Source organism: Microcebus murinus, chromosome 1 (assembly GCF_040939455.1).
Source record: "Microcebus murinus isolate Inina chromosome 1, M.murinus_Inina_mat1.0, whole genome shotgun sequence".
Classification (NCBI taxonomy): Eukaryota; Metazoa; Chordata; class Mammalia; order Primates; family Cheirogaleidae; genus Microcebus; species Microcebus murinus.
In genome coordinates, this window is record NC_134104.1 from 100,972,066 (window position 1) to 100,987,959 (window position 15,894).

A 15,894-nucleotide genomic window follows, 5' to 3' on the forward strand; every position below is an offset into this window, starting at 1 on the left:
TTTCTGATGAACTCATCTTTCCAATGTTTCAAGTGGAAGAAAAAGATAGGGAGACAAACAGGGTAAAAGATGAACTAGAGTCAGCTTTAGACAAATATGAAATTATCACTGTGAAAGGCTAGTTATAATTCTTCTTCAAGGAGAGAGGAAAAAGTTTAAACATAAGCCAGAAGCCATGCAGTTAAAAAGCCCTGAAGTATGGGAATAAAAGATGGGCAGTCTTCTACATTGAACAAAGTGATCTCTGTTAGACAAATAAGATGAACATTCTCCTCCTGAAGTTTTGATTGTTTTTTTTATTTTTGGTGTTGTTCTTCTAAAGTGCCTCTGAAATGAACTGTCTTTCTCATATCAGAGTTCCCCAAAGTTCACCAATTCCTTGATAAAGTTATGCCAGGAGATAGTACAAGTTTATCATCTGACAAACCCAGGAAAACTTGGCTGACGTTCTGTCAAATATAAGAACATTGTTATGAGCGTGTCAAGGTTTAACCCTAAGGCTAACCTACTTGAATGCTGACCTAAGGAACATGGAGAAGCCATAGCATGCCTGAGAGAGAAGGTATCTCCTGAAGCATACCTGTCACAGACAAGACTGAGGAAAGTTTTCACTGACAAATAACATAAGATGGTGGGCAAGCAGCCAGAAGACAGGAGACACGTGTTTAGTGACAAAGCTTCCAGAGAACACCAAAGTCTGATCAGAACCCCAAAACCTCAGGAGATAATAATAAGCAGAACACTAGAGCCAAAGTCCAGAATCCAGATTTACTGTAAAATCATGTAACTGGGAACAAAAGGGCCTCAAAAGGTCTCAGATATGTGCATTATTACCAAATTGAAGGTCCCAGTCCATGCAGCCAAGGTCTTGGCCAAACCTTGGTAGAATCTCCAAATTATCCTAGCCCAAACAACCTAAGACTACCAAGGAGGCCCACTGTAAAGGGGCAGATCACATACCAGAAGTAGTGCTTTGCATACGTTCAGTTTTTAAGTATTAATCCTTAAAGATTCAAAGTGATTCAAGTTGGAAGCATGGTGTTATATCGAAATCTCATCCTTCTAAGACCAGGAAAACGAGGAAAGGGGTGCAGATTCATTTCTTATCTCTTCTGATCCAAATTACATAATCCCCCAATTTAATACTAGAGTTTTCAGTCTCTCATACTCTGATTTGAGCAGAACTGATCTAAATCCCACAGAAATCTGGGGTTGAGCAATCCTGTTCCTGTACTCTCCAGTGGGAAAGGGAAAGAAGGAATCCAATCGCTACCAGGAGCACCTTCTGCCCCTTGCCCCTTCAGGGACACTGTGTGTGGTGTGCTAGGAAGTTGTGTGCTAGGAAGTCTGCAAGTGAAACAATCCGACTGCATTTCCATGGACAGGAAACTAGAAGCCTCAGAGAAGTCCTGTAAAGGTAATGACCAAAAAAACTGTACTTCTGGTAACGGTTAATGAAAGGAAAGATGAAGTCACAACCAACACAGCCCTCCCACACTTCCACCCTCTGGCGACTGACTGGAGGCCGGCCTCTGCACCAGTAGGAACTCGCCTGGTAGGGCAGCAAGTGGCGGGGCGGGGCCACAGGAGAAGCAGGCCCCGGGCGCCTGGAGGCAGAGAGCCGGAGTGGGAAGAAGAGAGCTACAGCTTCCGGAGTGGGAAGGAAGAAGACCCGGAGGGAAGGAGCTCGGAGTCCGCCCACGCCCAGCCCAAGCTAGGCGCGCAGACTTTTCCACCGCGGCGACCAGCAGCAAGCAGGACCGGCAGTGCTCTGATACTGGTCTGTTAAGCCTGAGCAAACCGGCAGTCACTGCTCACCAAGCATGGAAATCCCGCCAACCCACTACCCAGCCTCCAGGGCGGCCGCGGTGGCGGCGAACTGCATCAACTACCAGCAAGGGACGCCCCACAAGGTGTTTCTGGTGCAGACGGTCAAACAAGCTAGCATGGAGGTGAGTCCAGCAGCAGAGCTCCGGGCTCGTGCTCCCTCCACTCGCCCAAATTCTCAGCCTCTCTTGGCGTGTTGTCGCTGTGTGCTCCCTCCCCACCCCCGTTTTGGGACAGCTTCTGGCTTATGGTCTAGATAAGCTAACATTTCTGGGAGGAAAGTCTCCACTCGTATCTGTGGAGACAGCCTGGGACTGTTTGTTGTTTTCATCTTAAGGCAGAGAAAAGGACAGTTTCTGTTACAAGGAAACGGGAAAATGCTCTAAGAAAAGGACGGCACTTTCCCTTTCCTCAAGTGAAACCTGTAGGAACCATTCAAAACAATTTGCTATTCCAATCTGGACCAACAAAAGCTCTGTCTTCCAAACAACTCTCTATTGCATAAATTTTAAGACCAATCCTTATTAGAATCTTTGACAAAAAAGAAGAGGGAAACAAACAGCAAAAGAAACTGACAGGGTCACAGAATAAAAGCATTGTGGGCGATGCTGGGCTTTAACCACCCAAACACCACTGCTACGTGACTGCTTTAAATGATGCGCTCCCTAGGCTAATGGCTTGAATTTAATGTTTAATGAATTTAACAAACTAGATTGGTTTTAATAAGGTTTACTGGATTTGAGATTGTCCCGTATTTATCTGACATAATTTTAACTGCTAACGGTCTTTAAGAGCTGACAGAGAGTAGATCTTATTTTAAAACTGCACCAAATAACAGATTAATAATTAGGTATAAAATTTCAATCTATATCTTGATTTAAAAATGAAAATAAATGTTTGTCTCTTATAAAATTTGCCAAAGTATCATTTTGTAGGTCCACTAATATACAAGTAAAAACAATACTTAAATACAGTAAGTCTCTAACTGCTTTGCAGTAATCTGCCTCAAAATGGAATCCACATTCATTAAACACTATCTGGAGGGTACACTGGACTTTATGAAAAATCTTTTCAGACATGTAGCATATTTGTCACCTTTAGAATTAAAAGCTGCCTCAAAATTTCTTATGTAGAGAATTTAGATCACTGATCAGAAGTTGAAATCTTTTGATGATTCAAAGCTATGCCCATTTTATTGGTATTCTTTTATCTCATCCAAAATAAACTTGATTGCCAAGCAGCGTTGGTGGTATAGTGGTGAGCATAGCTGCCTTCCAAAATAAACTTGATAGAGGACGTGCTAAATTATTAAATAGACGTTACATACGTGGTGACATGCCTTTTTCCAGATCTAAGGCTTTCATCATTTGCCCCCACCAGCCAACCCTCCCAACCAAGAATAGATTCTTCTAACAATGCAAATATATGACTTATTATTATATTTTCTAATCTCCACCATATTTTCTTAATTTCAGGATATTCCAGGAAGAGGGCATAAGTATCACCTTAAATTTTCTGTGGAAGAAATTATCCAAAAAGTAAGTGAAATGTCCTATATTATTAAATATAATTTGAGTCTAAATATTCCAGATCATCTTTGCTGATTAAAATGCATAGGATTAGTTTCACTTTTGTGTGTGTGTATGTTGTGAAATCCCTACCTCTAAAAAATACTGACCATCTGGGCAAAGCTTACAAGGGTCAGTTTTTACTATCTTAGTGTATTCCAAAATACATGAATTATTTCTATTGAAATATATAGACAGACTTTATACTTCAGTTCAAATATTAATAAATTTCCTTAAAAAGTTACATACTCAGAAGGTAATCAGAATTTATGCCTAATATGAAGTAATCTACTCTCCTATCATGATCGCTTTCTTATAGCTGCCTTTCTCATTCTGTTTTTGATTAGGTATTTAAAAAAAGAAAGTGCTTTTAGTTATTTATGAGTAATAGAATGGCCAAATGATACCAACTTTCAGATAAAGATCTTTCAGTAATAAGGCAAAGTTTTAAAAAATTATACACCAAATTATTAATGAGACAAACATAAAAGGAAGGAACTGCAATGTGCACCATAACCATCTTGCATTTTAAAAAGCTTGCCCTTTTTTTTTTGAGCATAATTCAGAAGAGGTACAGGTTATCATAAGGAGATTCATTAAAAGGCATGTGAGCCTGCTAGACAGCCACCTTTACAAAGTATAACTTAATGCCAGAATCTTCTAATTTTATATCTAAATACAGATTGCTTTATATGTTAGAAAAAATGTTCTTTCAGGGTCAGGTAGTAAGAGTAATGGAAAAACTTCAAAGTAATCAGAGTCTTGAGTTGGTATATAAAGTCAGACTAAAATCTGGCCTTGTAAATGGACACTCCATTAATAATGAAATATATTCAAAGTTAAAGATTAGAATTTACAGAATTATGACACCTTATATGGTATGTTATCTATTTTAGGGTACTCATATTGATACCTATAGAAAATTAATAGGCTGGGCTCAATTAGATACCTCTAAAAATAGGCGCTCTAATGTCAAATCTAAAACAATACCATTAGGGGCCAATGCTTTAAATCCTATCTCAAAGAATAATAATTAATAATGGATGACCTTCTATATGTAAGGATCTTTTGCAAAATATTTCCAACAGCAAGTTACAGTGAACTGCACTGCTGAAGTACTTTACCCTCCAATGGGACAAGAAACTGCACCAGAAGTCAACTTCACATTTGAAGGAGATATTGGAAAGAACCCAGATGAAGAAGATAACACATTTTATCAAAGACTCAAGTCCATGAAGGAACCACTAGATGCACAAAATATTCCAGGTATATAAATATGGCATGGGAAAAAATATTTTTTTTCTACTTTAAAATCAATCTCAACTATCTGTGGTCAAAACTGTTAGATGCTAACTATTAATATATTCGAAATATACTGGCTTTTGCAAAAATATTCATTTCCAATCTAATCCAACAAGAGGCCTCAGAACTTTATAGATCCATGGCTTAAATTATTGTCTGCACACATTGGAAGGAAACTAAGACATGACTTAGAATTTAGATTTTTTTTAAAAGGCTAATACTGTGTATATAAAATAATTTATCATATAAATGTCTCCTCCACAGACAGTTTTGGAAATGTATCTCCAGAAATGAAGCCAGTTCGACATCTAGCCTGGGTTGCCTGTGGTTATATAATATGGCAGAATTCTACCGAAAACACATGGTATAACATGGTAAAAATTCAAACTGTCAAGCAAGTGGTAAGTAATTTTTGTAAAACACACTTTATTAATGGGTCTAATATTTATTGAAAGTGTTATAATTCATAATTTTTAATAGTGCCTCTGCAGTCATTTTGTATTTAAAATAGCAAACCTGGTATTTCAAAGGAGGGGCCATTTAAAATCAGGATGGGAGAAGGTGGAGAGTTGTAGCAAGAGTCCAAAAAACAGCAACTGATCCAAAAAATTGCTTGGTTTGGCTAAGAGATACAATCCACCAGCCTCCTTTGCCTCAAACTTGACTTTCTAATAACCATGCTGGCTTAGTTTGTATTCCTTGGGCACATACTGACAAGAAAATATGACAATAGCAAGACCAAACCAAAGATTTCAACTTTCTATTAATAAGTAGTATATAGGTGCTTTCAAAAAGCACCACGGTAATGACAGTAGTTAGTCAAGTCAGATTTAACTATGATGCTTTACCCAAACTATCTTCTATAGCAAAAAGGTTTGGAAGAGTTTTACTAGTTGAGGCAAGACAGAATCCCAGGTATATATATATAGTCAGCCCTCCGTGTCCCATCCATATCTGTGGATTTAACCAAACTTGGATTGAAATTTTGAGGTAAAAAAAATGGATGGTTGCATCTGTACTGAACACATGTACAGACCTTTTCTTCTTGTTATTATTCCCTAAACAATAAAGCATAATGACTATTTTCAAAGCATTTACATTGTATTAGGTATTATAAGTAATCTAGAGATGATTTAAGGTATATGGGAGGATGTGAGTGGGTTATATGCAAATACCACACTATCTCATGTAAGGGACTTGAGCATCTGTGGATTTGGTTTCCAAGGAGGGTCCTGGAACCAATCCTCCATGGACACCAAGGGACAACTATACTTGTAATGACTCTCTTCATCTTTATTCTGTTTTATGAAGGTCATCAGGGCCACTTTTTGTGATAGTCACAAGTGAAGCTACACTATGTAGAGAGTAAAGTCTTGAGATATAATTTCACATTCAGTTTTTGTGCGCAGTTTAATACAGATCATTTTGTTTAGCATTCTAACTTTTGTGTTCAAATTACTATAGACATGCCATACTGAAACTAACTCTGCTTCTTTCCTCAACTGAAATTATAGTGCCACAGATACTTAAGAGACATGGCTTGCATTTTTCCTCACGGATCAGCTTAAAGAAAAATAGTAGCATCTCCATCTTTGTGAAGCTTGCTGTATTGTCTTTAAAATAGTTGTATTACTCATTCCTTAGCTTATTATATATAATTTTCTCTTATAACCAACCCATTAATCATAATTTACAGCCTCGTATCTTACTTGTTGCCAGCTTTGCTTTCTTAAGTCTGATGTGATGACTATTTAGAAGTGCATTTTTCTAGACTTTAAAGAGATAAGAATAAAATATTTTATTTTAGCTTTATTAAGAGATTAAAAAGAAGAAAAAATTACCCTAGTATCTAATAGAAATAGAAAAATAGAGTGCAAAGGAACCATAACAGTTTTAGTTAGCTCCATGAGCAAAAAGGATTTTCTAGTTGACTTGCTTCAGCTTGTAACAACAAATTGCAAGGCACCTTTTCTCCACAGGATTTTGTCACCACTTATTAGATATCTATGGGTACCAGAGGGCAGAATACTTAATGACAATACCCAAGAGTGTGATGCCAAAAACCTTACATAAATATAACAACATTTTAATAAACAGAGCAAGCCTTTTTTCTAATGCATTTTCACAGACATCAACCTTGATTACAACATTCCTGTAAGGGTATAAAGGGTCTCGAACAATTGAGTCCAGGTACAGAGGTCATAAAAATCATAATCATGATTTGTCAAGTCTGTTTTTAGCAAAACATATGTAAGACAGTGCTAGAAGTTTTATGAAAAGAAACTCTTGTAATTCTTCACCAAATTATGATTTTAAAGCATTCATGAAAATCTCAACAGAAGGATATAAATACTACTTCAGGCCACATGTATTATGTATCTTTACCTATTAAGATCCAACATGTAAGCACTCTTACTGATTTTTATGTTATCTTTAAAGGACATTCTTTGTTGATATATTCAAAGAAAATATTTTTTGAAAGTACTATAAAGAGAGAATAGTATGCTTTTATTTGACCCTGTGGCCAATAATCACTGTTAACCAAAGGAACCATAGGAGATTGTGCTGCCCCTTGGCATCCAGGGCACATCTCAGTACATTGATTATAAACCTTAACAACCCTTGTGTAAGCACAGCACATCTCTAATGATGACGGTTTTAAACTGTGTAGAAGCAGTATTTCTGTGTATTATATAAACACTTTTTATTCCCAAAGCAATAAACAGTACAGATCAAAACTTTAATTATAAGATCAGATAACTATATTCATTATACTTTACTATTTTCAATTTTCTAAAAGAGAATTTCTATTATAAAATTACTTTTATAATATACATTGCTATGGTTTATCCCTTAAATCTGTGGTCCCCAACCCCCAGGCTGTGGAGCTCTGCCACAATCACCCCCAACTCCCCTGTATGTGGAGAAAAATTATCTTCCATGAAACTAGGAAGAGGTGAGTGAGCGAAGTTTTATCTGTTTTTACAGCTGCTCCCCATCACTGGCATCACTGCCTGAGCTCCCCCAACCCTGTCTGTGGAAAAACTGTCTTTCATGAAACTGGTCCCGTGTACCAAAAAGGTTGGGGACCGCTGCCTTAAATGATGCTTTTCTGAACAATGGAAACATTGAGGATTCTTAAATAACAAGCTAAACACTGTAATGCTCATAAGTAGTTACCACAACTTGGAAACTAAAAATGGGTGAACAAGTTTTAGAGTAACAAATATAAAATCATATCTCAATCATTTCAGTACAACCTTCATTAAACTACAATACTTAGACTCAACATTTTATATTTTTAAATCATCTGTTTTACTTAAATAAATCTACCTTTGTTCTAACCAATAGTTCCTGTGAAATCAGAAGTTTTATATAAATAAAATGAAAAATAAAAATTTTAAAACACCAAAAAATATATATAAGTAACATCATGATTTTTAAAATGTAACTTGAAAGAACACTTATTTTATAAGAGAACAGTTTTTCTATCAGGTTAAATTGAAACAAATTATGATATTCAGTTTTTATTTTTACCTAAATGGAAGTATAATGATCTACTAATCTAAGCTGAGTTTTAAAACTGAAATGTCATTTTTGTCAACAATGTTATACTTTAAACTTCTGGTTTTTATTTTTTTTTCACAGCAAAGAAATGATGACTTTATTGAATTAGACTATACCATTTTACTTCATGACATAGCATCTCAGGTAAAGTATCATTTACCTTTATTTGATGCCACTTTGTAAACTGAGATTCTTTTTATAGGCATAGTATACATTATTAATTTTGACTCTAAATCAGAATTCATGTAAATTCAGATAGGTACCAGGTTGATGTATATTACACTTATGGCAATTTAACTTGCTTTGTGCCATTCTTTATGAAGACTGTTTTGTCTCTAACAAAATATAAACCCAACTGTGTTTTCTTAAATGTTTTCTGAATATTATCATGGCATTAATTTTCTTTATTTGCAGGAGATTATTCCCTGGCAAATGCAAGTTCTCTGGCATCCGCAATATGGTACCAAAGTAAAACATAATAGCCGTCTGCCAAAGGAAGTACAACTGGAATAAATAATACTAACACTGGGATAAAGTGTAAACATGCCTATTAATGATGTGTATGCCAGTCTTCATTGGTATCCAGCTTAAGGAGCTAAACAAATCCTGAAGTGTCACTTTGTTTAAATGTCTTGATTACAGTATAAACTATATGGATTCCATAATATAGTGTCACTACATAAAAACATCTTTATAGTAGCAATAATGCTATGTATATCCCATAATAAAAAGCTTCAATTTCAGCTCATAATGTTTAGTTATGTTGCATACTTACGGGACAGGGGCAGTAATGGTCTCTCGAAAGGCAACTTTTGGCTTTCCTGTGATGCAAGGACAGCCATATTCTTTTTCCATCCTCTAAAAAGAGCAGAGGAGATAATTTTTTCATATATTTAAATTTAAAAAAATAAAGAAAAAAAATTTAAGAATCTTACACACCTTAGTAGCATTCATTTAAATATAATAAATCTTAAATCCTTTTAGTATCCTAAAAGGATTTATGATACTTAAATACAAGATTCTTTTACAGATTTTATATAAATGAATTCTAATTTACACTGATTAATTTACAATTAATCTATCCACTAAAACTTCAACTTTGTTCCTTAGTATTACATATTCACTGGAATAATATGTAAATATATTGGCAAGATTTTCTATCTCAATTTCAAAGATATGATCACATCATAATTTCTAATCATATATCTTTTGTTTTCATTCATATACATATGAGACCTTTCCTGGGAAAGTACAGGCCCCACTCATCCTTTCTTTTATCTATTTTACAATGATCTTCAAGTACTGATTGAGAAGAAATGGCGTGAAGACAATTGCAGGTTGTCTCCCTAAGGCTGAGACCAGGATTTACTTGACCCAATCAACCATGACCTGGGGATGGATGGATGGTCTTGCTGCAAATCCCCTAAGCCTTGAGTCTAGGAATCCACAGCATTTTACAAATAAAAAGATTTAGAGACCAAAAATACTTAACACATAGTACAGGGAACAGTACACTATTATCTGGATACAAATCAGAGTGAAGCCTAAAGAACCACTGTTAGTTTACAGCCATTAGATTGAAAATTATTAACTTTTACTCTTAACAAAATGCCGACAGTAATAAATTGAATTCAGTTTAACTTCCTTATTTTTCATTACCTGAGCATAGATTTCCAGGTGTAATTCTCCCATGCCAGACACAATTGTCTCTTTGCTTTCAGGGTCAAAGTGTACTCTGAATGTGGGATCTTCTCTTGTAAACCTGCCAATACCTTTTGAAAATTTTTCCAGATCATTCTTTAAAAGAAGAAGAAAGTCATTATGTTCTACTAAGCATGATAAGCAATGGGATTTTGAAAGAACTTTACTGAATGAATCAGATACATCAGCAGTTAAGAAATAAAAATGATCCACATCTAGTTCTACCCCGTACGTTGTTTTAAAAAATGTGCCTTGGGTACCACACACAGCCAAGAATCAGGGAATAGCTAACCAAATAGAATTTTCTTTCCATACCCAGATAGAAAACAAGAGTCCAAGACCTTAAGCTATTTACCATGCTTCAAGAAAATAAATAAAAAAAAAAAGAGAGAGTCCAAGACTTTTGTGGAAAACTGCCCAAAAGTAGAACATGGAATCTGTTACATTTTAAAAATCCTATAGATATACATAATTAAAGGAATCACCATGTTTACCAACTCTATTGTAGATTCAAGAAGGATCCTTAAGACCAACAGTAAGGCAAACAACATTGAGACTTGTCCCTTTCAAAACAATCCGCCTGAATATGGTATGACGTATCTTTATTCTCTTTAAATGTAATTCCACATGGTAAGTGCAGTAATGACCTCCCAAAGATGCCCTAATCCCCTCAAACCTGTGAAGTTACCTAACATGGTAAAGAGGACTTTGCAAATGAAATTAAGGTTACAGACCTTGAGATGGGGAGATTGTCATGAATTATTTGGGTGGGTCCAATGTAATCACATGGGCCTTTAAAAATGGAAGGGGAAGGCAGAAGGGTAGGTCAGAGAGATTTAATGATGAAAGAGGCAGGAGGTATCTGAAGCATGAAAGAAACTCAACTAGCTGTTTTTGGCATTGAAGATGGGAGGAAGTGGGCCACAAGCCAAGAAAGGTGGGCAGCCTCTAGAAACTAGAAATAGTCCTCAGGTAACAGCAAGGAAATGAGGACCCCAGTACTACAACCACAAGGAACTGAATTCTGCCAACAACCTGAGTCTGGAAAATCTCACAGTTCCTCAGAATAGATGTAGCAGCTGTTAATGATGTATCCCCAGATGACAATTAGTCAGAATATGTTCTATAAATGATAGTTCCTAGATGATAAGAGATCATAAAATGTTCACTCAATGTACGAATAAGTGAATTTCAACATACCATATAAACATGATTGTTATGATTGTAGTCCCAAGGCAACTTAGGAACTAAAGAATTATGGTTTAAGAACAGACTAATTCCAATGGCAAACAATGCAAATGCAAAACCTATTCAAGCAATTTGGGCTTTGTAAGAAGCTAAATGAGATCAAACCCAATTATAAAACTATAAAAATATAAAATTATTTTTAAAAACCAAATTATATTTGAAAGTGAGCAAAAGTCTTGTTTAAAAAACTACCACATAATCTAGAGCTACATTATAATCCATGAGGCAATTAATCTATAGCTATTATTAATCTATGCATCCTAAAGTACTTTCCAGTAGGGTTTTCCTATAACATAGGACAAATGCCCTTGTTTTGTCTTTTCTAATAATTTACGATCTGAATCCAGGAAGTTACAGTTACCACTCTGAAGCCAACGATATATATTAATAGTAGATACAGTCTGTAATAAAGTATAGTCTGATGAATATTTTGATACTTTCAGTTTCTTCAAATATACTGAGGAGTTATTAGGAACAGATTGGTAAATTTTAAAAGGTGTCCTCAATACCAAAAGAAGAAATAGAAACCATAAGACTGCTGGTTATCACAAGATACCAAATGCATTGTGGAGACAGATGAAAAAAAGCTCAAATCTTTATTGTGATACACTGAGGTTTAAACCAAACTCCTACCTTGTTCGAAGGCTTCATTGCTATTGAAATGACAGGATCAGGAACATGAATTGACTCCTAAAATATTTTTTAAAAGAACAGAGAAGAATTCAAAAACAGTACTGTATGGATCAGAGATGGGTTAATTTTTAATGTGCTACTTTACAACAGAATAAAAGACAAACACTAGCCAATGTCTTTAGGTTTGACAATATATATCTTGGCCTGTTTTGCATTAAATAAACAAGTATATTAATATAAGATTAATAAATAAAGGTCTCCATGTACATGATCTTCTTCCCAAAATAAAATAATTTTTATATTTCTTTACCTGTTTAACATAATCATTATAATGAATTCAAATGCTAAGATGTGGGTTTCTTTCTTACTGTCTAATGGCTACATTTGCTTTTGCAATCTTCTGATAAGTTACTTTTTTAAATCAAAATATACCACAATCACTGATAAGGGAAACAGAGAAAAGGCACCAAATTCTTTATACCCATGATAGCTCATTTAATCAATCACAACTCTGACAGACAGGTATTATTATCCCTATTTTACATATAAAGTCGCTAAAGGCTTGGAAGGAAGATAAAATAACTTGGTTAAGGCCCAGTAGGTAGTCTAGGGCAAAGGTGAGAACCTAACCAAGACCTGTTTGCTTCAAAGCCTCAATGAGCACTTCCTACAACCACCAATCACTTCACATTGCTAATGACAAGTATTTAGAGAAGGCATTATCAATAATACTTACAGAAAAGTCCTCTTATATAGGTCCCAAACAAAAATTGTATATATTTCTGTATGATTTTTTGTAGTGCCTTAAATTAACATGTAAAACCATAGACATTCAAGAATATTTTATACAAAAAAACTAAATTATAAAATGAATTCATCACTTGATACAGGGAACTATTACAGTGCTCACCTGTTAGAGTTGGGACAGTACTTATGAAAATGAACCACTGGAAATTACCTGTCCCCCATGTACTCATACTTTTTTTTACTGAATTTAGGAGAGAGACTACCCTCATGAACAAATGGTCATAATGTAGGAGAGCAGACACAAAAGGAGGGTGAGTGAAGGGAATTCACAGGCAGGAACTATCTGAGCACACTCTTCCCTAAGGATCCCTCAATGATGAAAAGGGACCTATGAGTTCCAAAGGGCGGACTGAATGCAGTAAGTCAGACAGTCTAGTTGCATCTTGCCTTCTACCGTTCATAACAGAATGGTTATGTTCTGTTATTGCCAAGTCTAGTATAAATATTACAGCCTGTTTTGGTTCTCTAGGGAATTTAGGGAATGGTCTACTCTCTGGCTACTGAGGAAGTAGCATTCTGATGGAACTAGCTTGATGGTAGTGATGACAATTAATACAAAGACACCCACAGTGGGGAAGCAGATCTCAGGTGGAGGAGTCAGAGCTACACAGTTCAGGTATTATCTGCTGGAGATTTTTCCTCCACTCTAAATTTGGAGGATCATGGAACAATTTTACTAAGAAAAACCAGATTAAGTTAGCTTACATAGAGCACTTATCTATTTGATAAGTCAAAAAGCTACAACCAACATTCAAAGAGCCACAATCAACTTGATGCCTGTGGTAATCAATGAAAACTCTTGTGGTCATTTTTCTAAAGTATTAAATGTACTATATGAAAACACAGACTTTTGAAATTCAAGTGATAAATAGCTTTGAAATTAAATGGCTTACCATAGAAAGGCCACTATTATCTTTGTTTGTGAATGTATCTCCACTAGCACAGTCAATGCCAAACAACGCACAGATGTCTCCAGCATATACTTCTTCAACATCCTAAATAAATAATACCAAATGAAATTGGCAAGCAATACAAATAAAGGCATGGTAACTAAAAAGTAATTGCACAATAAATACATTGTACACAAACAAACATGGCAGAATCTCTTACCATGAATTCTGCAGAGAATAAATTTGCCAGTACTAATGCAACACCAATAATCAACTAGGCCAAGACGTATCTCAGAGTCTTTATTTAAACCAAATCTCAACAGGTAAGATTTTACTTTAAATAAAAAACTCAGAGCTATGACATCATTCCTTGAAGGACCTACAGTACTCACAAAACATGGTACTTCACAGTTCTGAAATGATTTCTATGGAATTAAAAAGCATGTACCATATATGCTGCCACAGTTAGACAATGAGATTGTGTATGACAGAGCTATACCAGGAAAAACTGCAAAGTTTGTTCTGAAAACAAAGGCAGAAGAATGGAGTCCACTGTCCTAAAAATAATTTTAATTTCTCACAGATGCAAGCAGTCAAGAAAACACAGGAAGTCTAAGAACAAAGCATTAGTGCCTCCAAGCTTCCTAGTTTTTGTTCTTTTACATTGACAATTCATTTATAACAGCTGTGGGTTTGAGAGAGCTGTCTTTCTTTAATGGTTACACAACTGTTCATGTCTCCTAGCTGCTGGCCCATGAAACAGCTGTGAAAATCACTAAGCCCTCTAGCCTGCCCCCTGCTGCCTATCTCACAAAACAGCATGCTGTCCAATTTTGAGACTGCCAATTCATCTTCTAGGAGAGACAAAAGTTAAGGCTACCAAAACATTCATAAGATTTTGCTTAGACTGATAAATTTCTCCAGGAATATAGAACTGGACTGAGAAAAGGTAGGAGTAGGAGAAAAGCTCATGCACTTGGTATTACTGCCAAAGCCTTATCATAAGGACTATAGAAGGCTATGGCAGATATAGAGCCAATTCAAGAATTTAAGCCTTAAGTCAAAGTTTATCTCCCAGACTAGACCTTGAGAGGTTTTAAATCTTCAGGTGGATTCTGGTGTCAATATGACCCTTCAGTGGATTCTACAACAGGAATAAAAGTTCTAGAGTTAAACAGGGTTTTCACACCTGCTATATTTCATAAAGTAAATCCATTCAACAAATGTGGGAAATTATGTGCTAATTTATTACTCTCTTACCCGTAAGAACCATAGTTCCACTGTACTAAATGCCTGTTATACTCTTTGTAATGATAGCTCTTGAGGAAAGTGCTGAATCTTGTGTTCTGAGTCTTAGGGAACTAACATTCTCTTTCCTTAACTTTGGCCATTGATGAAATACAGCTGACACTCAACCAATGGTATAAAATGAGTTCTTAACATTTGCTAATTTAGCCTATAGCAAAGTGCTAGATCAGAGCTATAACAAACCTAAGTAAAAAGGAAAAAGCTAGGAAAACACATATGTTCAGCCAGAAGTGATTTTTGAGTAGGGCTCAGGGTACCTGGAAGGTAGATCTACTTCACCCACATTGAGAAGACTTTCTGATCTCACAATGATTCTGTACTTGCCTCCATCATGTCAGCATGCATGCGAACCAGCCGTTGCAGTCGCACTTTCTTTTTTGACCTCGTGTTATAGATGGTGTCACCCTTCTTCAACTCTCCCTGATAACTGCGGACATAAGTTAACTGTCCAAATCGACCTGCCTAGAAGTCAAGATTGGGTAAGGGCAGAAACCATAAATTAAGAGGGAAAACTTCACAACTACCTTCAAATATTCTCTTCCAATTTTAGTAGTCCATCTTACATACGTGTTTCAGTTTGATATCATAAACTACTTTAATATTAATACTAGCTTTGAACATAGGTAAGATAAATTAAATAAATGGTAGTTGTTCATCAATTCTTTTGCTATCACAATCCAAGATACTTCTGCTTTCTCTGAAATAAAAGTTATTAAAAAAAATTTTAACTATTTTAACTAAAAAAATTTTAAACTATTCACATAATAAAGAAGTTATCTTTTTGCCTTCTAAAATTACCTCATAAGTTCAGTCTAATACACTAAGATATGAAACAAAAGTAAAGTAGAATTATTGAAAAGACAACAAAAATACCATTAGATACTATACAAATAAGAGTTTTGTAAAGTAACTGAACATACTAAATACTGACCAATGAATATATTAATATATTTGCAATTGTCAATTCTTACCATGTTAACTTATAGGTTTAATACAATAGCAATCAAAATCCCAACAAAAAATTATAAACATTTGATTAGTGC

The 15,894-nt window shown here is 35.4% G+C and overlaps 2 protein-coding genes across 3 annotated transcripts in view; one reads left to right on the plus strand and one right to left on the minus strand.

Annotated features, from left to right (window-relative positions):
* GFM1 (G elongation factor mitochondrial 1) overlaps positions 1-15,894 on the minus strand; it is a 49,041-nt gene that overhangs the window by 15,951 nt on the left and 17,196 nt on the right. The window contains exons 9-13 of the mRNA XM_012739761.3: positions 15,176-15,313; positions 13,547-13,648; positions 11,847-11,903; positions 9,924-10,061; positions 9,040-9,122 (exon numbers count right to left, since the gene is read on the minus strand). Coding sequence (XP_012595215.1) covers positions 9,040-9,122; positions 9,924-10,061; positions 11,847-11,903; positions 13,547-13,648; positions 15,176-15,313 — 518 coding nt within the window. The remainder of the gene's footprint in view (positions 1-9,039; positions 9,123-9,923; positions 10,062-11,846; positions 11,904-13,546; positions 13,649-15,175; positions 15,314-15,894) is intronic.
* LXN (latexin) lies at positions 1,295-9,015 on the plus strand. Of its 2 annotated transcripts, XM_076004334.1 has the most exons (7): positions 1,295-1,952; positions 3,303-3,365; positions 4,484-4,661; positions 4,962-5,098; positions 7,577-7,653; positions 8,346-8,408; positions 8,679-9,015. In XM_076004334.1, exons 1-6 carry the CDS (start codon positions 1,824-1,826, stop codon positions 8,371-8,373), a joined length of 612 nt encoding a protein of 203 aa, XP_075860449.1. In that variant the 5' UTR covers positions 1,295-1,823; the 3' UTR covers positions 8,374-8,408; positions 8,679-9,015. The 2 variants fall into 2 exon arrangements, with proteins under 2 accessions (XP_075860449.1, XP_012595217.1); XM_012739763.3 differs by lacking the exon at positions 7,577-7,653 and having other exon boundaries at positions 1,305-1,952.

Bases quoted from the DNA above. Each gene is read 5' to 3' on its own strand.
- LXN (XM_012739763.3), top strand. From the start codon at position 1,824: ATGGAAATCCCGCCAACCCACTACCCAGCCTCCAGGGCGGCCGCGGTG. The intron at 1,953-3,302 runs GTGAGTCCAGCA...TCTTAATTTCAG, and splicing joins TCAAACAAGCTAGCATGGAG to GATATTCCAGGAAGAGGGCA. The intron at 8,409-8,678 runs GTAAAGTATCAT...CTTTATTTGCAG, and splicing joins TTCATGACATAGCATCTCAG to GAGATTATTCCCTGGCAAAT.